The sequence below is a fragment of the Schistocerca americana genome, chromosome 2 (assembly GCF_021461395.2).
Source record: "Schistocerca americana isolate TAMUIC-IGC-003095 chromosome 2, iqSchAmer2.1, whole genome shotgun sequence".
NCBI classification, from domain to species: Eukaryota; Metazoa; Arthropoda; class Insecta; order Orthoptera; family Acrididae; genus Schistocerca; species Schistocerca americana.
In genome coordinates this window covers 655,299,537-655,325,974 of record NC_060120.1, presented here as the reverse complement: position 1 = coordinate 655,325,974, position 26,438 = coordinate 655,299,537, and the positions used below count along the sequence as shown (strand labels likewise).

Sequence of the window (26,438 nt, the reverse complement as noted above, 5' to 3'; positions counted from 1 at the left end):
ATGCCTCTACATCCTTACATTTGTCCTCTAGCCATCCCTGCTGAGCCATTTTGCACTTCCTGTCGATCTCATTTTTGAGACGTTTGTATTCCTTTTTGCCTGCTTCATTTACTGCATTTTTATATTTTCTCCTTTCATCAACTAAATTCAATATATCTTCTGTCACCCAAGAATTTCTACTATCCCTCATCTTTTTACCTACTTGATCTTCTGCTGCCTTCACTATTTCATCCCTCAAAGCTATCCATTCTTCTTCTACTGTATTTCTTTCCCCCATTCCTGTCAATCATTCCCTAATGTTCTCCCTGAAACTCTCCACAACCTCTGGATCTGTCACTTTATACAAATCCCATCTCCTTAAATTCTCACCTTTTTGCAGTTTCTTCAATTTTAATCTACAGTTCATAACCAATAGATTGTGGTCAGAAACATACTATATGTTGAACCATATATGTAGACACAGTATGTACTAAGAGTATAAGTAAACATAGTGTCTATTAAGAGTATAGAAGAGTATGAAGTATTAAGAAGAGGGTGTGAAATAGATTTTATTTTTACCAGGAAATATTTAATTATAGTGTACATAAAGATGTATACTAGGGCAATGAACCACGAGGCCTATTCATAAAGGATAAGGGGGGGGGGGGGGCACACCTGGCATTTGCTAAGGATATAGGGCAGGCATACCTACATGGAGGTAGGACAACCTGTGGCCTGATGAATAGGGATGTTTTAAAAATGGGGCGTACCTACCAAAACTTATGGTGTTTTATATCGTTAACTATTGGAATGAGAAAAAAGAAGAACAGTTGAAACATTGTTAATTATACTTTATGTGTTGGACTTGCTAGAAGCAAGACATGTTCATAAATTATGTGGTTCTAAAAAGTACACTATTGCAAATGTATTTAATTGGATCCGACATGAGACGAGTCGGCTGATTTGCTTGAAATATACTATGACTGAGGTAAAAGTATTCTTTGAGTACTAAATTATTTCATAAATAGAGAGAGAGTGTCTTATAAATTCCTGTAACCAGCATTATTCTTCGGAGAAGAAGGTTTTGGAGATTGACAGAGCCGGCAATCCAGAGAAGAAGATTGGCTGTACAGATAAAGTAAGTCAACCGATGTGACAGAGGTGTGAATTTTGCTTGCAATCCAATGTCACACCGCTTCTTATCGTCACACATCGTTAGACTGCGCATAGGAAAGGTAAAAGGATGGACTCTCAAAATTACAGACTGTTGAACAATTCTGAATTTGAATAAAACAAATTGTTTTGAGACAGAAAAGCATCTGTCCACAAATTAGCATGGATTTAGAAAGCATTGTTCATGCACAGCTCAGCTTGTTCCTTTCTCACTTGATATCCCACAAATCATGGATTGAAGCAGCAGACGCAGCAGATTCCACATTCCTAGATTTCCAGAAAGTTTTTCACATGGTGCCCCACTGCAGACTGCTGACGAAGGTCTGAGCATACAGATTATGTTCCCTAATACGTGAGTGGCTCCAAGACTTTTTAAGTAATAGAACCCAGTATGTTGTCCTTGATGCTGATTGTTCATCAGTGACAAGGATATTGTCAGGAGTGTCTCAGGGAAGTCTGATAGGACTGTTCTTGTTCTCTGTATCCATAAATGATCTGATGGACACGGTGTACAGCAATTTACGGCTGTTTGCTGATGAAGCTGTGGTGTATGGTAAGGTATTGTCGTTGAGTGACTATAGAAGGATACAAAATAATTTGGACAGAATTTCCAGTTGCTGTGATGAATAGCGGATTGCTCTATATGTAGGAAAATATGTTAACAGAGATGAGTAGGAAAAACATTCCAGTGTTAGTAGTGTGCTGACTGACACAGTCATGTAGATTAAATATCTAGTCATATTCTGCAAAGTGTTATGAAATCGAACAAGCACATAATGATGGAAATAGAGAAGGTGAATAGTAGGCTTCGGTTTATTGGGAAAATTTTAGGAAAGTGTATATAAGGGGGTAGTTTGTCTTGTTGCCCCGGATGATGATTGCACGAATATTTTGTCAGGATTTGTAAGCGGTATGTCCTTGAGCTACAGCAATATGTGAACACGAGAAGTAAGTTTAAACAGTTTTATTAACAAAGGCTGATTATAAAACACGCACGCTACGCACACCCACATCACTGTGTCTGACGTCCTAACATCGGCTAATTACGGTCGTATCGAAAGGCTCCATCGTGAGCTAAGAAAAGAGAGATATTCGCTCCCGAGGCCACGCTAGTTAATACTGCGTGCTGCAGACAGCAGCCACTGGCATGCTCTCTGCGATGCAATCTGGCCGAACACGTGTGTACTCACCAAGCAAATTGTCAGCATTCCAGATAGGTCAGCCGGCGAGCGCGTGTTACATACCATACGGCTGCGCGCAATCCTTTCTTCAGTAGCTGTGTCATTGGACTTGCTATATTCGCATAACTGGCTATAAATCATCAGTAGAAATTTGACAATCCCAAGAATCATTGTAGTTCTTTCAAATTCTGTGGTTCAGGAAAATTCTTTACATCTTCAGTTAATTTTGGATCAGGTCGAAAACCTTCTTTGGTTATAACATGACAAAGATAGTTAACTTTACTTTGTGCAAAATGACATTTATGTATTGATAAAGACAGGTTTGCGCTTCTTATATGTTCAAAAACAGCTTGTAGTCTCTCAGTATGCTGCTTCATGTTTTCAGCAAAAATTATTACATCACCAAGGTAAACAAGTGCTTGTGTTGGGGTGAGCCCTCGTAAAACTGAATCCATCAGGCATTGAAATGTAGCTGGAGCATTACGAAGTCCAAACAGCATATGAAGATACTTGTATACTCCTTTTGCTGTTACAAATGAAGTTTTTGCTTCATCATCTGGATGCACTGTTAACTGGTGATAACCACTTGTTAAATCACATACTGCAAAAATTCGACATCTGCCCAAGTAATCCAAGGTTTCCACTAAATCTGGTAAGGGGTAGATGTCGGGTGTGGTCACAGCATTCAAAGATTGGTAATCAACACAAAAACGGAACTGTGGTTCTCCAGAAATTGATTTCTTCTTTACAATTACAACAGGCGAACACCACGGTGGGTCTGAAGGATCTCTTGGTTTTATAATTCCAGCTTCTAATTGTTCTTTAATCATGTCTTCTACCAACTCTCTTTGACTGAATGGTATTCGGTAAGGTTTCTGTGTGATTGGGGCTGCATTCCCTGTATGAATATGATGCTGAACTAAATGAGTGACAGGTAAATTTGCACGTTCTCGAAATAAATCTGCATACTCCAACAAAACAAGCGCTAAAATCTTCTGTTCATTAGCTGTCAAATGTTCTATCTTCTTCCAAATCTTGTGCTTCAGTTCATTATTAACTTCGTCTCCTCATTGCAGTTTTGTGGTACTGTTACAAAAATCTGTCTTTATAACTGCAGCATTTGTTACCTCATCTGGAATCTGTATTACGTCACTTTTACTTACACGCGACACTTCAGCAACTTTTGTTTGGCAAAACATCATCCTCATTGCTCGTATTCGTTATTGTAACCGGGACTTTTGCGACATTCTGTCTCACCATTGTAGCAACACCTACACTTCTTGCAACATAACAAGCCATTGTATCCAGTAACTCAATTTTCTCGGATCGCTCAATTACTAACAAAGTTCCTTCCTTGCATTGGGGTGACTTAACTTCAATGTAGATTATCTTTCCTGCTCCCTTGGGAATTTTCTGAGGCTGATCAATTTGAACATCAACTTGGACAGTTTGAAGTGATGCATCGTTTAGGCGGTCCATTCCCACGACGTCAGTATTGCTGCTCCTTTGAGTACGATCTGAAGAACGATTTTCTAGGTTGTAGTTGCTATGGCCTAGTCTGATCTTTCTTTCTGCGACAAATATCTCTGCCTCATTAGCGAACAAGAAATCAAATCCAAGTGCACCATCATAACACATTTTGTTATTTGAAACTACTTGCACCCTTGCTGTGTATTTATCTTTATCTTTATTTCCACCTTTATCTTGGCCTTGGCCAAGAATTAATTCTAAGCTAACTTCTCCATAGTTATGTAGCTTTCCTCCATTTAACCCTCGCACTTTTAATAGCGGCGGTTTCAATTCATCCTGTTTATCTATGCCACACCACATTAATGAGGTCTGTGCTCCTGTGTCAATAAGTAGTTTGATGTTTTTCCCGCGATATACAGCACCTATCACGAAGCCATTTTCGGTCTGATTTTCGCTGGAACTAACAGGAATCACTGTCTCTGGCAAGGGGCGGATGGAGTGGTGGCCCGTACGTCCCCATACTCGTTTGAAGATCTGGCAGATTGTCTGTTGTTTGCATTACCTTTCTCCTTGTTGCGACAATCCCTCGAAACATGACCCTGCATCCCGCAATGATAGCTGATTCAATTCGCTTTACAGTCCTTACTCTTGTGATCCAGCTTATTGCATATGTAGCATTGTACTGTTGTGTTGAAAACTCTGTGTTCTTCTTTCTGCATCTCATTCAATTGTCTTAGTGCTTCAATGAAACCAACAGCTGATTCTACTGCTTCCTGAAATGTTTTACATCATGCGAGTCAAACAGCTTTGTTTACTTCCTCTCCGAGCAACCTATGAATGAATGTGTCCAAGGCTCTGGTTGGCTTTGAACAACTGAATGCGATTTTCATTTTTATCTTCTACTAAGTCATACGTTTGAGCGTTGATGTTTCGAAATCTGTCGGCAAACTGCTTGATAGATTCATCTCGTCGCATTCGCAAACTGTAAAGCTGCTGTCTGTAAAATCTGATCGCGTTTTTACGTTTAAATCTCCGAATAACAATCGTTCTAAACTCATTGTAATCTTTTGTTTTCACACAATCACTAATGAAATATTGTGCTGCTCCCTGGATTCTTAATTTGTCTACCACTAGCTTATTGGAATCTGTCCATGATCCTAACAGGGCGGCACCTTCAAGTTTATGAAAAAACACTTTCACGTCATCTTCGGGTTTCCCGCTAAACACTGGTACTGCTGGCAATAATGGAAAATTCTTTATTGTAGTTCTACCTGTACTGCATGAACTATCATTTGCCAAGTCTTGGAATGTTACACTCGCTTCTTTCTGCTCTTAACTGCTGAATCTCTTCTTGCAGTTCATTAATAACAGTTTGTAGGTCAACATTGTTATTCTGACTGGATTGCGACATTTTGTGTAATTTAACGCCAATGAGTCACTCAAATGTAAAATAAAAATCCATCACTGCCTTTCATATTCTAGTCAAACTGGAGTAGACCAACCTGAATTCCAGCATTGGATGTCCCTGCGTAGTCGGAAGATGTTCGTGCTGCTGCTGCTGCTGCTGCTGCTCAAAGTTCACACTGTGCTGCACATCTTCAGGACTGTAGATTTCCAATAATTATCCCCATGCTGACACCACTTCTATAAGGGGGTAATTTGTGTTGTTGCCGCGGATGATGATTACACGAATATTTTGTCAGGATTTGTAAGCGGTGCGTCCTTCAGGTACGGCAATACGCGAACACGAGAAGTATGTTTAAACAGTTTTAGTAACAAAGGCTGGTTATAAAACATGCACGCTACGCGCACCCATCATCACTGTGTCTGACATCCTAACACCGGCTAATTATGGTTGTATCGAAAGGCTCCATGGTGAGCTAAGAAAAGAGAGATATTCACACCTGAGGCCGCGCTAGTTAATACTGCGCACTGCAGACGGCGGCCAGTGGCATACACTCTGTGTCACACTCCGACCGGACACACGTATACTGACCAAGCAAATTGTCAGCATTCCAGATAGGTCAGCTGGTGAGAGCTAATTTATAAAGGAGACTGCATATAGAACACCTGTGTGACCCGTTCAAGTACTGCTCGAGTGCTTGGAATACCCACTGTGTTATGACGGTGTCAAAGCAATTCAGAGGCATGCTTTTGGTTATTTTAATAGGAGGTTTGATCTATACATGGGTATTGTGGAGATACTTCGCAAACTCAAATGGGAATCCTTGGAGGGAACAGGACATTCTTTTTGCAAAACACTATTGAGAAAATATAGAGAACTGGCATTTGAAGCTGACTGCAGAACAACTCTGTTGCCATTAATGTACATTTCACCTAAGGACCACAAAGATAAGAGAAATTAGGATTTTTATGGAGGTATATAGACAGTCATTTTTTCTTTGCTCTGTTTGTGAATGGAGGAGGAAAGGAAATGACTAGTGGTGGCACAAGGTACCATTCGCCATACACCATATGGTGGCTAATGGAGTTTGTATGTTGATGTAGTTGTACATTAATTTTATGACCAATCTATGTGATGATTTATTCTCCAGTATTGTATTTTTGTTTTCTTAGGTTCAAATGCAAACCCAACAAGAAGTTCGCCGCACAATGTTACAAACAACAATGGACATAATTCATTCAGATGGCATTCTTGCTCTAAATAATGGACTGTCAGCTGCTATAATGAGGCAACTTACTTATTCCACCTTCCGCTTTGCCTTTTATGAGGTAAGAATACTATAATTTTGAAATTTTCTCATTGATTTGTTCATTTTTCAGCTGCTAACATGTGTACTGTTGGTCCCACAGGTATTTTTGCTTAGTACCAAGAATTTGATCAGAATTTTATCTTACACAGAATATACAGTCTTTTGCAGATGTACATAAGATTTACTTTGTTTAGTTGTGTTCCAAGGAGATGCATTCCAAGGGTATTCATTATGATGGCACATTTTTGAAATCATACATAAAAGTTGCTTTTTCTAATACATGTCACTGCAGTTGGTGTGGCAAATACTTATTATTGTAAACTGAAGGAGGGAGGAAAAAGAAAAGGAACTATTGATGTCAGCTGCATTGGGACTTCACGCATAATCAGCAGTGATGAGTGAAATTGTGTGCCAGACCAAGATTCAAACCCACAATCAGCTGCTTACTGTACAGTTGTACTAACCATTTCGCCATCTGGACACAGAGTGTATTGCAATTGCGCGGACTGTTTTGGCACACCTCTCAGTTGACCCACAGTCCCACCTAGCATGTCCTCCATGTCGCTGCTTTGAGATTCCTCCCGGAGGTCAAACAAAAGGTGGTGGATTCATTGCCCATGACCGAAAGAACAGACACCAAGCAGAATCGGCAGCTGTGAGATATTTTTATGTAAACTGAAGATGGAGGGGTGAGAAAGGAACAGAAAAGGAAGAAGCTATTGATGTCAGCTGATTCGGGACTTTATGCAGAATCAGCTGTGATGCATGAAAATGTGTGCCAGACCGGGATTTGAATCTGGGATCTCCTGCTTACAAAGCAGTTGCATTAACCACTGTACCATCCAGACACAGTGTTTGTCACATTTGCTTGGATTATCTTGGCACGCCTCCTGGCTGACCCACATTTCTACCTAGTACCACCTACCTGCAGTCCCTGTCCATGTCCTCGATACTTGCTACTTTGAGATTCCAGCAGGAGGTCAAACATTGTGCATCTGCACTGAAGGATGATTTAATTGCTCAGTGAGTTGAATCATTTATATGAATGCATAGTGTCTGTTCTTTTTGGGCATGTCCAAAGCAACAGGCACCATGCAAAATCTGGAACTTTTCACATTTTTATGTAAATTGAAAGTGAAGGGGGGGGAAAAGGGAAAGGGATGTAAAAGAACTGTTGATGTCAGCTGTATAGGGACTTTATGCGGAATTAGTGGCGATGAGTAGAAATGGGTTTTGAACCGGGATTAGAACCTGGGATCTTCTGCTTTCTAGGCAGTTGCATTAACAACTGTGCCATCCAGACTCAGTTTTTGTACAATTGTGTGAACTATCTCAGCATGCCTCCCAGTTTACCCATATTCCCATCTAGTGCCACCTAGCATCACCTATCTGCAGCCCCTGTCCATGTCCTCCAAAGGAGTTCGTATGAAATGAAATGTTTTGGTATGAGGAAGATAGACTTTGTCATTTGCTGCAGTGTAATGTATCTACTTGTTTACTTCTTAGCTGGTGGTTAATTTTCTAATGATATACATGTGACAGTTTCATTACAATTGTAAGGCTGTCATTTTATAGAATATATGAACTGGCTTCATGTGATAAATTTAATATTGTCCTATCGTTTCATTCAGAGCCCTTAAGTGAACTGCATGTGTACTGTCTGCTAAACTCACCAAGGCTCAGTGTCTGAAACAATAGCAACCAGCATCCAAAATAGCCATGTTTGTTGTTGGTGGTGCATTCAGTCTGATGGCTGGTTTTGTGCAGCTCTCCACGCTAGTCTATCCCTTGCAAGTCTCTTCATCTCTGAATGACTACTGCAACCTGCGTCTATTTGAACCTACCTCTACATTTTTTACCTCCCCACACTGCCTTTCATTACCAAATTTAAATTTCTTGATGCCCCAGGATATACCCTATCAACCAGTTGTTGGATCATGAATTTGTTTTCTCTGCAGTTCAATACAATACCATCTCATCCAATCTACCCATAAAGTCTCAAACAGGCTTTTGTAGCACCTCATTCTATTCCTGTCTGAACTGTTTATCATCAAAGTTTAACTTTTTTACATGGTTTACTCCAGAGACATACCATCAGAAAAGACTTTCTGACACTCTCTGCATTTTGTATCCTCTCTTCTTCAGCTATTGTCATATATTTTGTTGCTGCCCAAATAGCAAAACTCATAGACAGCTTTTAGTGTCTAATTTTCTAATCTCATTCCCTTATCATCTCCTGATTTAATTTGACACTACATTCCATTACCTTGTCTTACTTTTTTGTTTCTCATCTGATAACTCCTTTTCAAGATGTTATCCATTTCATTCAACTGATCAATCAAGTCCTTTGCAGTCTATAAAAGAATTACAAAGTCATTGGCAAATCTCAGTGTTTGTTTCTTTCCCTGAATTTTAATTCCTTTTTGAAATTTTCTTGGTTTTGTTACTGCATGTTTCCAAGGTACAGATTGATAACATCAGAGATAGGCCATAATACTCTCACTACTTTCTCAACTACTGCTTCTCTTGCATGCCCTATGACTCCAGTCTGGTTTCTGTACCAGTTGTAGATAACTTTTGCTCCTCGTGTATTATCGCTGCTGCCTTCAGTATTTAAAAATTGTGAATTCCAGTTAGTATTGTCATAAGCTTTCTCTAAATCTACAAATGCTGTAAACATAGATTTGCCTTTCTTCGACCTTTCTTCTAAGATAAGTCATAGGATCCGTGTTGCCTTTTGGGCTCATACCTTTCTATGGAGCCCAAGCTGATCTTCCTGAGGATAACTTTCACAATTTTTTCCATTCTTCTTTAGATAATTCGTAACAGTAAAATAATAAACAAAGCATAATAAAGAGTATATTTAAAAGGGTTCTTCGCCACTCTCCCTAGATAGAACTGTCGTAATGTTAAAGCCAGAAATTATTTTGTGGCTTTAAGAATCTTGCTAGTATGGTTTTTATTATTTTGTTTTATAGTTGAGCTGGAAGTTGTCATATGACACAGTTATTATACAAGCAAATATTTGAAAACATTATTTCATCTGACGACAGTACAATAGCGTGTCTATAGACAGAACTCAGAGTTCATATTACCCACGTCATTACTGATTGTACTTTCATACAGAGACACGTTATTTGAAATGAAACATGTTTTGATCATATGATATGTAATGTTGTTACGTGTGTAATTAACAGTAATTCTGGATAATTTCCCAGACTAATTGAAATATGCAATTGTTAATCCACTGTGTGAGAAGGGTGATTCCACAAATGTCAATAACTTCCAGCCAGTTGTTGTTTTTAAATAATTTGTGAGAAGATAAGGTACTTGAGAATTGTCACCCACCTATATGATAATATGACACTTAGCAAATCACAATTCGGATTTCAGGAACAGTGATGTATTGACAAAGCAATTCTTAATAATGCCTGTAATTTATTTGTCCAGGGATCATTTTACAGTTATGTTAGATCTGTCAGCTTAATGCAAGAAGAAACATGTGATGCAGGGTGAGTTGGGAGGAAAGGTACACACTTTGAGGTTGATAGTATTAGTTATTCTGAATAATAAACTTCATATGGACATATGCCCTATTCTGAATGGTTTCCAAGATAGAACACACTTAATATCACTTTTGTATGTTTTTCTTGAATGACTCAAAAACCACACCCTCCAGCAAAAACATGTCAAAGTATAAAATTAAACTATATTAAATTTGCTGCAAAAAAGGTCCTATTCATTTTTTTCTCTTGAACTAAGGGTTTGTGCGAAGAAAGCATGAGAATGTTGGAGAAGCTCGCTTGACGCGCGTGCGCTGTAGCTTACGTAGTTTTTGTAGGACAATTTGAGGTAGTTTCCCAACTTGATAGGTCACAAGTGTCCCATATCAAACTGTTCATCTCAGCTTGCTACCTCAGTATGCTACCTCAAATTGGCCTACAAAAACTATGTAAGCTACAGTGCAAGTGTGTTAAGCGAGTTTTTAAACATTCTCACACTCTCTTCACACATACCATTAGTTCTAGAGAAAAACTGAATAGGACCTTTTTGTAGGAAATTTAATATAGTTTAATTTTGTGCTGTGACATATTTTCACTGGAGGGTGCGGTTTTAGAGTTATTCAAGAAAAACGTACAAAAGTGATATTAAATGTGTTCTATCTCGGAAACCATTCGAAACAGGGCATACATCCATATGAAGTTTTTTGTTCAGAATCACTAATACTATCACCCTTCAAAGCATGTACCTTTCCTCCTGACTCACCCTGTATATACAAACATATAAAGGTATACTTGAATTTAATGAAGAGAGTACAGGACAGGCCACATTGAAGAAACCATCCAGGCATTTGTCTGAAGTGAGTTAGGAGAACAACAGAAAAAATCAATCAGGAGAGATGGACAGAGCATTAACCACCATCCTCTTGAATTTGAGAAACAAATGCGCTGTCTTAGTTTGTTAGATCGAAGGTAAAGTTCTCTTATGTTTGTGCGTACTTTAAACAAAAGTTAGCTTAATAAAGTAAAACAATTATGCATTGTTAATTTAGTTTAATAACATAAAAATAATCATGCACTGAATATTTAGTCTTCTCTTAGCATTTAATATTTTTTTAAAGTATGAAATGACACTAGTTGAGATGTTATGCAACTTATCCAAGGTATTTGACTGCATCACTCACTGCTGGAGAAGCTGATAATGGAATGGGTAAAGATAAACCGCTAACCATTTAGTGAAGGCATTGATCAGCACATAATCAGGAAGTGGAATGTGTTTATGCACCTACCTACTACTCAGTGCCTCCACTATATGGTTGAATCATGGTGTTTTCATTGCAGACAAGGTTCACCACATGGTTGGTTTGCATCTAATTTAAGAAGCAGACTGGAGAAACTTCTGCTCATCTGTTCAAGTATTTCATAGAAAGATGTCGCATCACTGACATGAGCAATAATTTCAGTCGGCATTCCTCAGTGAGTTACAGTACTAAATTGGAATGTAGTAACGATAATGTAGTAAAACATGATGTAGTGGCATCTGCAGAACAATATTTATTGAACACAAGAAAAAAGTACAGGAAGGACTGATAAAAGGGTACTCACACTGATAGTTGTAGGACAGCCTTTCCATCTGCGGAAGTGTTATAAAAAATCAGTATCCAATTCATAAATGGTTCTGAATCAGTAGTAAACGTGGCATCCCAATGGCATTTGAATAGTATTTGTCTTATATAAGCAGCATCTATGGCCAAGTGTGGCTATTTTTACAGGGCGCTGCAGTGTGGTTGGTGCCTCTGCTTGACCCAAAGTTTGTAGTGACAGCAGAGAACAAAATTGCTAGCAGTAGCTGCAGCATCTCCATTGGAGCTGCTGAGTGACCTTATTGATGTTTGCACTGACTATACTGGAGCTAGTCTCAACAAAACAGTCTTCTGCAAACTAAGTGACAGACCACAACTCGTTTGCATGCACATTTCCAGTATGGAAGTATACTGTGCTGTCCCGAATTTTAGAAGAAAAAAAAAAAAAAACCCACAGGTTATCCTTTTTTGCACTGCCACAAGTACAACACCTTTGATTAACATAAAGTAACAGCAAGATATAGCAAAGAGGGTAGAATGTTCTGAACTCTTGTGTGCAGAGGTTGATGAAAATGTTCTGGAAAAGCAGTATGGTGGAACTATTGTAAGGTGTAGATTCCTCTACGTATGGCATAAGATTACTGTCAATTTCAGGTAGAGGGATATTCTTAAGTTAGTGTTCTGGGGATACTTGAGGCATCTGGAAGCAAACTGCAGTAAAATCACTTTTTCTCGAAAATGAGTTGTTGCCACCATTTTGTTCTCCATACTACTGTCTATCCCTTGTGCCCATGAAACACAAACATACCAGGAATCCAGCCTACCGTACCAAATGTCAATGTGCCCACTTATGATTGCAGAAGCAAAACTGAGTGGATCCATCACACGATGAAGTAGCAGAACTTGGTGTATCCTTAGCAAGTGCCATTACCTAAGAAGATTTGATTATGCAAAACTTGCTTTGTACATGTTATGTCGTTGTCTGAATAATGCTGCTTTCCCAGCTTATTACTTCATGAATGTTGGTTTTAAACCAATGTGTGACAGTTTTGTCAAATTTTCCCTACTGCACGCTACTGTAAAACAAGAAACAGTTGCATGCCAGCTGTTACAAAGCCATATTGGTGAGTTTTTCATGGCTTGGCTTGTTTGTGAGTGCATGGAGAACATTTATGGTGTTTTTGTTGAATAAAGAGTCTTTTATCATATTCTCCATAAATATGGATGTTAATGATGGAATACATGTACAATCAATTCCAAAAGTTCTGCAATGCATAGCACATGAGGTAAGATTCAGTTGTCAACTCCCATATTTTGTGCCATTACTCTGCATGAAAATATTAAGAACTTTGTTATCAGCATATCTGTAAACAGTAATTTACACTGTGATGTGTTAGATTCTTCAGGACTTGATCGGCCTGGCTGGCATCTAAGAACCTGGGTGTAGACGTTGGACGAGATGGTCGGCCTCCTTCTTGAGTGTGTAATCTAATCCTCACTCGCATCATTTGTTGATTGTCTCTGTTTTTACAATTAACTCTTTCAACAAGCTTCAAGAGGAGTAAGATTTACAATAAACTTTTTATTTATCTTCTTTTTCCATAGTTGGCCCCAGTTCTTCACATCTAGGGGCTGATTCTTGAAGCTGAAATTTTTGACATTATAAGTTCTCATGGTTCCAATTGATGTAATAAGTTCTGAAGAATTGCCTGAGTTGGATTTTTTTTTGTTTTACTCAAAATTTTATTCTCTCACATTTTTCTATATCACAGTGTCCTTACAATTTCCACTTCAGCAAAGCCGAAAATTACATTGTTCTTCCAAAAAATAAAAGCACATCCAAACACATGAGAGGCATGTCCACTGCTACCTCACTCTGCGGTACTAACAATATTACAAAGGGTTTACAAATTCTCTTGACACATTAATTTCTGTTAATTTCTATTAATATTTTATAAATGAATCCAGAAATAAATTTAATAAATTGCACTGAATTGCATAATTAATAATAGAAATTTTAAATGTGTCAAATATTTTGTAATTTCAAATGTTTCTAAAGGAAAATAATTTCAACTGTGCATTCAGAGCTAGTACATATCAATTGTAACAATGAAAATAAAGTAATTTCTTTTTATGGATTTTAGTCTGAAAAATAATACATCGTGTTCAAAATCATATGAAATTCTTGTAGAAAACCAGCTGAGATATTATTAACCTATTCGAAATCCAAAAGGATGTTTTTGGTATCGATTACTTCTGTTGGGGGAAGGTACTTTTATAGGAGAGAGTCCCTTTACAGTATCCCCCCTCAAAAAATTTCGAAACAATGTGTGTACAATATTTTGTGACTTACTATCAGGTTTGCCAAACAGTGTACAAAACGATGCCAAAATATGGAATACAGATGTATAGAAATATCTGATACATAACGTATTACAGAAAACATAAAAAAATATCTACTGTACAAGTCATAATTTATACATATATCAGGATATGGCATTCAGATTTTCAGATCTGTGGAACATTCTCTCACAAGACAGTTGACACAAAGTCAAAACTACAACATTATTACACTAAACTACAGAAATAAATGCAGAGACAAGGTAAATTATGACAACTACAAATTGCAAGTTTACGTCCATAAAATCACACCTTCAGAATCTTCAAAAGAGAAGAGAGAAAAAATTTATAGTCTAAGTGTACGAAGAGTGAGCCAACTCAAAAAACTCACGACTATGGATACAGACCAGAAGAATATACTCAATCATGAGTAGAAATAGAACATAAAATCAATCAACCACATAAACCAGCGTATTTGAGGATATGTTGACCCATGAAAGGACAAAATAATGAAAAAAAAAAAAAAATTAGGGACTATGCTTACGATGTGGGGACTGACCCTTGAATCCGAAACTCACCAGCTACAAAGCAGCAAAAAATGTTTTGACCCAAGAAAATGAATAAAGCTCATAATAATATCAATAAGTTCAATCATATGTAAGGAGTAATTATAATAAGAAGCACCTAGCCTCAGTCAATAGTTGCACACACTCCTTGAGTACACACACTTAGTTGCGATGACCAAGGGTATCCAAAATGGAGTTAAGCATTAGTTTGCTCACAACTTAAGTTCCAATCAGATACAATATTGCAGTGCTCAGGATAAATACAGTTAATAAGAGTCATAAACAGCTTTGAAAGATGACATAATCGAGTGTGGACCAAAATCGGTATATGAAATCAGACATGTATGCACCTTGTTATATTTTCTATACTAGTAAATATCATCCACACTATTTGCTAATTGTTCATACAAACTAACCTACATACGTAGAGGCCTAGAAGATACATTTACAATTGATAAAAAAATACATACTGATTTAAAGTTACATAATGTATTGGGAAGTCGGTCCCCCTACTTGAAAAAACATACATTTTTGTGTATTAACGCTGTCTTTGGCAGTATTGGCTAACAATTTACAAATCTCAGTCACAACACTGATGTAGTTGACAGATGCTGAGTACATTACCCAGCACCTGTGATCTCTTGTAAGTCGACTGGACCAGCAGGGTACAGCCATACAGCACTGTGGGAGTGGGTCCACCCACATCTTTCGGTTTCCTCCTTAGATTTCTCACCACACGGTCCAATGGATTGGTAACTTCCTGTCTAGCATTCACATCAAATTCTGAAACATTGTTTTGTGTACTAAATATGCTGTTTAATACCTTCCTCACATCACACGGCATATGCTCTCCCTATTTATATTCCAAAAACAAGTATGTAGGAATTATGTCAGATAGGATTAAAAAGATGATCACATAAGAAACTTTAATAAACAGAGCTAAATGCAATGAAAAAATGAACTAATAAGGTGATTCACACAGATATACTAAGATACTATTCCTAATTTTTACAATATTTAATGGCATTGTCCCAATTTCAAAATTGTAAAAGGATCTACTCATTTAGTCTCATGGCATACACGTATCAAATAGTTTCAAAAACATAGCGTATATTTTCTTCCAGACTAGGGATCATTAAGCATCCCTGTTCATAGATTTACCAAATTGCTTTGCTTACCTTTAGTTCTTCTTATTTTACATCTACAATGGGCATTTCCACAAAATTGTAACTATACTGGATCTTGTATATATGGTTCTCGGGCGAGACGTCGGATGTCATAGTGAAAACTCCACAATATTTCGTCAGCGCTACTGGCCGACATCTTCAGGTGCGACGAACACACTGCCTTAGCAGTGGAGTTTTCACTATGACATCCGACGTCTCGCCCGAGAACCATATATACAACATATCCGTCGGGAAAGCCTCAAGCAACACATCCGATACCTGTACGGGGAGGAGATGGTAAAAGAAGTTAATAGTTTTGATAAACTACGGAATAAGAAGAGCAGACTGCTATGTGCCCTTACGTTTTTATTAAGACCGCCCTGCCTTAGCAGTGTGTTCGTCGCACCTGAAGATGTCGGCCAGTTGCGCTGACGAAATATTGTGGAGTTTTCACTATGACATCCAGCGTCTCGCCCGAGAACCATATATACAACATATCCGTCGGGGAAAGCCTCAAGCAACATACTGGATCTTGTCTCTAAATTGTTCAGATGTGCCACAAGTTAGGTTACCTGTGTTAATCAACAGTTACCTTCCCACTGATCAATCTTAATCTTAATGTAAGGCCACCTAAAATCTGAATCATCTTCTCTGTTATTAGACACTGCATGCAAAAGATCACTTTCAATTTAATCAAATACTACACCCACACTGTCGTTACAGGGTTTTATCAACTTAAATGTTATCATAGCATTACTGTGGTTACTCATGTTGTCAGGTAAAGATTGAACATAATGAATGGATTCCATAGCACAGCTAATATCACTTATTACAGAAGGAACACAAAATACATTACTGTCAAAATTACACTTCCTGCTTAGATCTTCTTTCACTTATACCATCAATTAGGATACAAATTTCGACTAACCACAGCTAACTTATTCCAGAATCCACAAGTTTCCCTATCTTTTTCAAGTCCTTAAGAGCTTGTTGTGCCCTTTCTACAGCTTCAGCTACATGAGGCTCATCTGATTCTGACTGAGGCAACAGGTCAAATCTATTTTCAAGATTATGACAAAGCTGTCTGATGCTCTCCTTTGCCTGTTCCCCCTATTACCTGTTGCCACTGAACAGAGGTGGGAAGTGGCAACAGGTGATAGGGGGAACAGGTAAAGGAGAGCATCAGACAGCTTTGTCATAAATCTTGAAAATAGAGTTGACCTGTTGCCTCAGTCAGAATCAGATGAGCCTAATGTAGCTGAAGCTGTAGAAAGGGCACAACAAGCTTTTAAGGACTTGAAAAAGGTAGGGAAACTTGTAAAGAGAAAGAAAGTTCTGTTGTTAGGTAGTTCCCATGGTAGAGGTGTTGGCCAACTACTGCAGGAAAATCTAGGTCCAGAGTACCAGGTCACAAACTTTTTCAAGCCTAGTGCAGATCTGGGTCAGGTAACAGAGGATGTAGGTTCTTTGTGCAAGGATTTCACAAAGGAGGATGCCGTGATTATAGTGGGTGGTCCGGGAAATAGCATTGACAGAGACTCTGAATATTCCATAGAGAGTGACCTGGTGAAGATAGCATCAGCAACGAAGCATACGAGTGTGGGATTTGTGTCTGTGTTGAGACGCCATGATCGGCCTCATTTCAACTCTTCCGTAGGGAGGGTGAACTTGGAGTTGGAGTGGCTGCTTAGGACGGATATAAGGTCCCATATTGGTTTGATTCCTGTGGATGCTATCGATAGGTCGGACTACACTAGGCATGGCCTTCACCTCATTAGGAAAGGGAAGGGAAAACTGTCTGTGTTGGTTGCAGAAAACTTAAGGTGGGACACTGTCACAAGTGGTAAAATACCAGTGGTCACAAGTGTCAGAGGGATGCCTTTTTTAGGATAGGGAAGGGGGAAAGAAAACGAATTTTAAGAGAGATTGGCGGACACACTCAGTTTGAGAAAACAGATGAACAGGAGTCAGATTTTAGCATACAGCCTCCATTTAAACAATGTTTAACAGAAAGTAATCAGAAACTGCCAGTTCATCTTCGCCAAAGCAGTTATAATCCCATTAGTATGCAGTATCAGCTATCTTTATTACACCAGAACATTCCGGGACTCAGAAAGAAAGTTGATGAACTATTCATTTGCATCGATGAAATGAATTCCTCTAACTAAATTGACATAATACACCTCTCTGAACATCAAGTGACCACTGGTATAGATATGTTACACATTTCAGGATTTAAGCTAGCTTCCTACTTCTGCAGAGTAGATATGGATGGAGGAGGAGTTGCCACATTTATTAAAAACTGCCATAAATTCAAGAACATTGACATTAATAAATTCTGTTTAGAGCAGCATCTAGAAGCATGGGGAACAGAAGTAGAGTTCCATAACAGATCCTATATAATAGTAACTATTTACCGAGTACCTGCAGGAAATTATAATCTATTCATAAATCATCTAGAAGCTCTTTTGGGTTATTTAACAGGAAGAAACAAAGAAATTTTGATTGCTGGTGACTTTAATACAGATTTTCTAATGCAGTCTTCCAGTAAACATTCACTACAGTTAGTAATGTTGTCTTTCAATCTAACTCACACTGTAAACTTTCCAACTAGGATCACTAAATCCTCAAGGACAGCCATTGATAACATTTTTATAGACAAATCAAAGGAACAAAATCATATCACAAAACCTGTTATAAATGGACTATCGATCATGACATGCAGCTCCTTGTTTTAGATGTAAATTCTAAGCAGATTATCAAGACTGCTAAATCTGAGTACAGGAGAGTAGTCAATCAACCAAAAATTGAGTGTTTTAGAAAACTGCTCAAAGATATGAACTGGAAAGATGTTTATAGTGCTCATGACATGAATGAAAAATATAACACATTCATGAACAATGTCAGTACCATGTTTGAAAACTGTTTTCCTCTAAAAGTTACTCAAATTAAACAGAAGTCTATAATAAAACCATGGATTACACAAGGAATAAAGATTTCCTGTAAGACAAAAAGAAAAATGTATCTGTCGACCAAGAATAGCTCCAATGCTGATGATTTAGCTAAATACAAGGAATACTGTAAAATATTAAAAAAAAAGTAATTCAGACATCTAAACAACTGCACTATGAGAAGAAGATAGCAATGTCAGGGAACGAATTAGACAATATGGGATATAGTGAAAGAGGAGACTGGTAGAACCAGAAAGGAACAGGAGCAAATAGCACTAAGGGTAGATGACACATTAGTAACCGATGGGCATAGTGTGGCAAATCTATTTAACAAGTACTTTATATCCGTTACTGATAGAATGGCATTGTCAGGATCAGTAAATAATGCCCTTGAATATCTGAAACTAGCCTTTACAAATAGCTTCAGGTACATGAATAAGTCACTCACTTCACCCAAAGAAATAACTTCCATAATAAAATCTTTAAAAACAAAGCATTCTAGTGGTTATGATGAAATATCAACAGAGTTAATTAAGGCATGTTCTTGTGAGTTTAGTACAATTCTAAGTTACTTGTCTAACCAGTCAATTATAACTGCGACATTTCCTAACTGGCTAAAATATGCAGATGTTAAGCATCTATTCAAGAAAGGGGATAAAGAGATACCATCAAACTACAGACCGATTTCACTTTTGCCAGTATTCTCAAAAATTTTCGAAAAAGTAATGTACAGGCAGCTCCTCAACCATCTGACCACAAATAACATATTATCAAGAACACAGTTTGGATTTCTGAAGGGTTCTGATATCGAGAAGGCTATTTACACCTACAGTGAAAAATGTGCTTAATTCATTAAATAACAATTTACAAGCAGCAGGTATTTTCTGTGATTTGTCAAAGGCATTCGATTGTGTGAGCCACAACACCCTTTTAAATAAATTAGAATTCTACGGTGTCACGGGCAGTGCTGCAAAATGGTTCAAGTCATACCTCGCTAACAGGAAACAAAGGGTGTCAGTGCAAGGGACTAGTGAATTAAGTCATCAGTCATCATCAGAATGGGAAAAAAAAATTACAAGTGGTGTCCCACAAGGATCCATCTTAGGGCCATTGCTTTTTCTTGTGTACATTAATGGTCTCTCATCAGTTACACTGCGAGAAGCAGAGTTCGTTTTGTTTGCAGATGACACAAGTATTGCAATAAATAGTATGTCAAGTGTAGTTCTAGGAAGATCTGCTAATGATATTTTCATGGATGTTAATAAATGGTTTAAAGCCAACTCACTGACATTAAACTTCGAAGAGACTCACTATATGCAATTCAGAACCTGTAAGAGGTTTCCACCCAGCATATGCATAAAGTATGAAGAAGAACAGATAGACGAAGGTGACAGTCTTAAATTCCTGTGATTACAAATTGATAATAAATTCAGTTGGGAGGAGCACACCACAGAACTGCAGAAACACCTTAACAAATCTGTATTAGCAATTCCAGTGTTAGCAGACATAGGTGACATAAAAATGAAAAAGCTTGCATACTTTGCCTTCTTTCATTCCATAATGTAATATGGTATAATATTTTAGGGTAACTCTTCAAGTCAAACAAAAGTTTTCAGAGTCCAAAAGCGTGTAATACGTATTATTTGTGGAGTAAATCCACGGACATCCTGTAGAAACCTCTTCAAAGAACTGGGTATATAACTACTGCCTCTCAGTATATTTACTGCTTAATGAAATTTGTTCTAAATAATATATCTCTTTTTCCAACAAACATCTCAGTTCATACATACAATGCCAGGAACAAAAATGATCTGCACAAGGACTTAAAAGCACTTACTTTAGTTCAAAAAGGGGTCCACTACTCAGGAACACACATCTTCAATAATTTGCCAGCAAACATAAAAAATTTAGTTACAAATAAAGATTAGTTTAAAAGGAGCCTGAAAGACTTACTAGTGGCCAACTCCTTCTACTCCATTGACGAATTTTTTAATAGAAACAAATGATGTATTGTATATATTCATACTATTAGTATTGTTATTTCAACTTAAAAAAAAAAAAAAAAATTGACATGTTCCACATCCATTAGGATCTCCTCAGCACGGATCTATGGAACGAAAAACTAATCTAATCTAAACATTTATCTATGTTATCATCAATCTGTCCCAAACAAACTTAAAAAAAGTTTTCACCTTAATTCTCTAGGCTTACGGATAACAAACCTTAACTTTTGGATCATTACTCTGCATGACATTAATGAAAAACTGCTTTGACTGGACTGGACTTCCATGAATCTCACTAACATCATTACATACATCACTTAACTCACCTGTTTTGTCAACAGCACTCACAAATACCTCTGAAACTTCATTATTCTTAAACTCCACAAATATGTGATACTCATCATCATCATCATCATATTCTTCTTCCAAAATTACTTCTCAACAACATCATTAACAACAGAAGTCTGTTTGCCATCAAAGTTACTTACCTCACCTACATTCATCTGCAATAGGCTACCAGTCTCAGACTTACCAACCTCAGTTATTTAACAACTCTCATTCAATCTACATAAAAAATACCACCTAGTTCAGATCCAATATAGTCATCACCTGATTTACATACATCAGTAACACTGTTTTACAACAAAAAGAAGAAATCATTAGTACATACTACATAAAAAATTTTCACTACTCTCACATTCTGGTTTGTGATTAGCACCTACATAACTATAATTAAACATAGTACCCCAAAACTTTTGATCAAAACATAAATGAGAAATCTGATATTCCTTCTGTTCAACTTCAGATACTCATGCCATATTGCCATATTATTGTCTAATTGCAAGTGTAAATTGGGGGTCCTGTACTTGTTGTGTTTCCTAGCCCCAAAACAGTGGACCTCCATTGAGGCGGACTGCTGTTTCCCGAGTAGTTACTTCTATATTGTTTCTTCTATTAAATTGCCCATGGTTTCCCTCATTATTTCTATCCTGCTGATGTTCAAGATTTCTGTCTCTGTATTAGCATCTTGATCCTTATAGAAGTTACCATTATCTCCGTTTCTGTTGTTATTCCCATTGTGATTTCTATCATTATTATTGTTATGGTACATACTTCTTTCCACTGCCCTATCCAGCCTCTCAACATATCGTAAAAATTGTTCAAGACAATCATCAGGCCCGTGTACTAAATCCCACTGCAACCTTTCTGGAAATCTCCTTTAAGTGTATCAATCAATGACATTTCGTCAAATGGTTTGTCAAGGCATGTTAATTTTTTAAGCCGATTCTTACAAAACTCTTTGAGAGTACTGTCTCTATTCCTATAATTGGGACCATTCAAAAATTCACTTTTAATTCTCCCCTGTTCAGCTTCCAACCAAAATTTATTTAAAAAACTTTTTTCAAAACTTTGATATGTTTCCCACTGACTTAAATTTAAATTTACCCATGACAGCACTTTGCCTCAACATATCTTCTAACAGATTTAATTCTTTAATTGTCATTCATGCCTGACACAAAACTCTCTCTACAGTGGTGGAGAAAATCCACTGGATGTAAATTGTCTGATGGAAAACTTTTGATAGGAGTGTTAGACCATGCAATACCATTGTTTGAACACAGAGTTTTGTGAATGCAATTTTCCTGAACTGCTGAAATCTTTTGATCTAAAAAATTTAAATTAGTTTGCATATTGTTTCCAACATTGAAAATTTTTTGGTCTTATCTGATGATGTTTTGTTCCATTTTTTCCACTACGGCCTTTTGTTCAACTCTGACGTCATTAACATTCTTTAACTGTCTTTCCGATTCAGTATCAACCCATTTTCCAAAATAATAAATTTATTTTCTAAGATATCAATTTTTTCATTCACACTTTTTAACACTTCTGACAACTCAGTTTTTAGCTCTGAAACCTGATTACTGAGTTGGTCCATTTGCTCTTTGACCCTGTCCATTTTACTATTGTTTTCAGTTCTTATTTCAGATAACGAATAACTGCACTAAATTTGCTGTTGTTATCTGTCTTCATTTCCTCTAGTGTTGCCAAAATTAACTGCAAAATATCCGTTTCTATTGTTTCTTAGCTGTCTACGATTTCACTAGCCTCAGACATGGCCTAACTGGGTCCCACAACTTTCACTTCTACATTACACCTACCCTCATCTCTATTCAGTTTGCTAACAAGCACATGAGTGCACAAACAAATTAATTTCACAAATAGTTTGTTCTTATATTTCCTTTTTGATGTCCCTGAATATAGCTGTAAATTCCTCTTTCATTCGATCCGGTCCATCATTGTTGGTAGTGCATCGTCAGTGTTGATACGACTTTGTTAGGCAGCTCTCAGTCTTATTTCTTCACGTGATCAGAAATTCATTTACACACAAACTGCAGATGACACAAATCACTCTCCCTTCTTCTGCAGCAGACAAAATTTCATTATTAGTCAATTGATCCTGGGCGATGCCACCACTTATAATCTACCTCTCACTCACACCATTTGTTGATTGTCTCCGTCTTTATGGTTAACTCTTTTAATAAGTGTCACGAGGAGTAAGATTTACAATAAACTTTTTACTTATCTCCTTTTCTCATAGTTGGCTACAGTTCTTCACGTCTTGGGGCTGATTCTTGAAGCTGATATTTTTGACATTATAGGTTCTCATTGTTCCAGTTGACATAATAAGTTCTGAATTTTTTGTTTTACTCAAAATTTTACTCACTCACATTTTTGTATATCACACTGTCACAATTTCCACTTCAACAAAGCAAAAAATTATATTGTTCTTCTGAAAAATAAAAACACATCCAATCACATCAGAGGCATGCCTACTACTACCTCACTCTGCGTTACTAACAGTATTACAAAGGGTTTACAAATTCTCTTGGCAAATTAATTTCTATTACTATTTTATAAATGAATCCAGAAATAAATTTAAAAAATTGCACTAAATTGCATAATTAATAATAGAAATTTTAAATGTGCCAAATATTTTGTAATTTAAAATATTTTCTAAAGGAAAATAATTTCAACTGTGAATTCAGAGCTAGTACATATGAATTGTAACAATGAAAATAAAGTAATTTCTTTTTATGGATTTTAGTCTGAAATGTAATACATCGTGTACAAAATCATATGAAATTCTTGTAGAAAACCAGCTGAGATATTATTAACCTATTCAAAATTTGAAAAAAAAAAAAATATTTTTGGTATCTATTACTTCTGTTGAGGAAAGATAATGCTATTTAGAGGAGGGCATCATTTTACAAGTGGGACTCAATGTTAGTGGGCTACCGAGGCCTTAAACAGTCATGTCCGTGGTAGCTGCAACCTGCTAGCCATCAAAGTTCTTGCACTTGTGAGGGTTGATCTTGTGTAGTGGGCATCTTACACTGACGTGTTCACCTGCGCACTTCACACTTTCCTTGGGGAAGGTACAGTGGTGTGCTATGTGTCCCACCCCCTTGGCAACAGAAGCACTAGGGAGGGCCTTTCTTGTTCCGTAAATGTTCAACAGTGACCAGAGTGTCAGCTACCCTCTGCATAAAAAAGAGCTTCTTGTTCTCACAGTTGCTGTTGGTGATCAGCAGTTAGTGAAGGCATCTCTCTCTGTGTGTGAGTGGATTTGATGCACATCACTGGGCACACACCAGATCCGATGTCCTCCAGGGCTTTTTTTTCAGAGTTCAGGGCCTGTGTGTTTTGAGAAACCCTAGAACACTGGCCTGACGCGATTGACTGGGACAGCATTATAAGCCTAGGAAGGAAGTGAGAGCTTTGTAGCCTCACTTTGACTTTTCTGAAATCTTCAGCATTTGGAAGGGGGAAGTACACGTTTTCATTTCCTGCGCTCCTCATAGTGAAGAATGCTGTTGTCCACTCTTTGATCTGCTGCAGGAATCCTTTGTAGTTCTCCTCAACCTCCACAGTGGTGCATGAAAGCTGATGCTCAGATTGCCTGACAGGGAGTGCCAAATGAGAGCTGGCCATGTCTTCTATGGGTTGGTTTTCGGCCATTCTCATGGCCGTCCTCTATCCAGCCACCATTGATTGATAACTGTTGGCGACTGGGATGATGGTGGCCGCTTCTGTGGCCAGAATTTTTGGTCAAGTATAAGAATTTCTCAGGGTTAAGTAACAATTACCTCACCTAGTGAGTAAAATTAAGCGCTCAGTGATCATAGAATAGTTTTCCAATTAAGATTAGATGTTGACAGTCGGTGTTGGAAGGATGCAGTTGCTGATGTCGTTAAGCCACCTAGTCAGTGGCACTTCAGATTTGCCCTGTAAAACGGGTTGTGATAACCAGAAGTAAACATGGAAATGCAATAGTAAGAGATAAAGTGGCATATAGAATGGACGCTGCTGAAGGAAAAGGGATATGCAAACGTGGCAAAGCAATGGAATCAAATGTTATCCAATTTGGAAGAGCCTTAAAAAAAGCAAAAGTGGGGGACAAAAATCTTGCTTTCTACAAGAATATAATCTGTGCTGTCAACAATACAGAGGAGGACTCAGACTTTGAAATTCATCCAGAGGATAAGGTGATGCCAGGAATCATCTTGCGAATGTTGCAGTTCCTCTTTCTGTGCTTGTTAAGAAAACTGGAGAGAAATTATGCCTTATACAAGACACCTTTGTTGTTTCTTTTTTAAACCCTTGTCACCAGTTTTGTAAAAGCCTCATTGCTACTGCTATGGAGGCCAAGTTGCCACTGTTCTTATGGTAGGCCGAGTTTGTGAGATCGTAGAATGGCTTCTGGTGAAATACACCACTAAGACAATTTCTCCCTGCCACTATTACACACCTGTACCCCATGGTCAGGTAACAGGATTGGAGAATGAAGGTTCTACAACACTCCAACAAAGTAGTAACAAAGTCACACAAATGAGTTAAAAGGTTTACTTATCTTTTGTCTTGTTGAATAATGAAGTCTGCAACACTGCTTGTAATATAACACAAAAAAGGTCCTGAATGGCTAAGTGCAGATAATCATAAGTAAACTTCACAGTACATAGAAAATGCAATAATAACTACTATCTGTACACGTCTAAGAGTTCACTAGATGACATTCTCCGTCTAAGTCAGACCTGGTCGATGATCTGTAACCAAGTGCGGTGAGAGCTGCTTTTCTATCTGCTGAGTGGGCTTCTGCCCATCGTTGTCCAGTCATTGGTGGATTGTACTCGGCCAGCAATTGGCCAAGGCGAAGTTAATACTTTCATCCTCAGCACCTCCTGTGGCGCTTGTGCAACTTGCACTAGTGGTGCGTTTCTACTGCACTGGCATCAGTAAGCTTCTTTGCACCTGTTGTGCTGTTGCCTGGGCTGTGTCTTGTTCGGATGACACAGCAGCTTTCACTCAAAGTGTTTCAGCACTTTTTTGCCAACTTCAGTGGGTTTATTTGTTTATCTTCCTTCTTACATGAAGCTATTTGATATTTATGCCAGTTGCTTTGGATCTGCTATGCAATCTACAGCTTATCACAGTTTTTGATGTTGTTGTGTTCTTGCTTTCTTTGTGTTGAGGTAACACACTTATTTCTTGTGCTTCTGTCATCACACATTGCTTTTTATGATTTATTCACTAAGCTTGCTTGGTGAACAAATCATGAAAAACAACACAAATAAAGTGAAAACACCACAACATTGAAAACTATGACAAGCTGTAAGTTGCACATTAAACTCAAAGCTACTAGTATAAATATCCATTAGTTTCATGTGAGAAGGAAAACAGACAAATAAACCCACTGATGATAGCACAAAAAATGCTGAAACATCTCTGCTTGAAAATGAAACAACAGAGATGT

General features: G+C 37.7%; 1 protein-coding gene across 4 annotated transcripts in view; it reads left to right on the top strand.

Annotated features, from left to right (window-relative positions):
* Positions 1-26,438, top strand: part of LOC124595566 (mitochondrial dicarboxylate carrier-like) — a 97,291-nt gene that overhangs the window by 23,380 nt on the left and 47,473 nt on the right. For all 4 annotated transcript variants that reach the window (XR_006978224.1, XM_047134352.1, XM_047134351.1 and 1 more), the window contains exon 3: positions 6,381-6,536. Coding sequence is in view for 3 of the 4 variants with exons in the window: in XM_047134352.1 (XP_046990308.1) it covers positions 6,381-6,536 (156 nt within the window). In the remaining variant the exon portion in view is untranslated. The remainder of the gene's footprint in view (positions 1-6,380; positions 6,537-26,438) is intronic.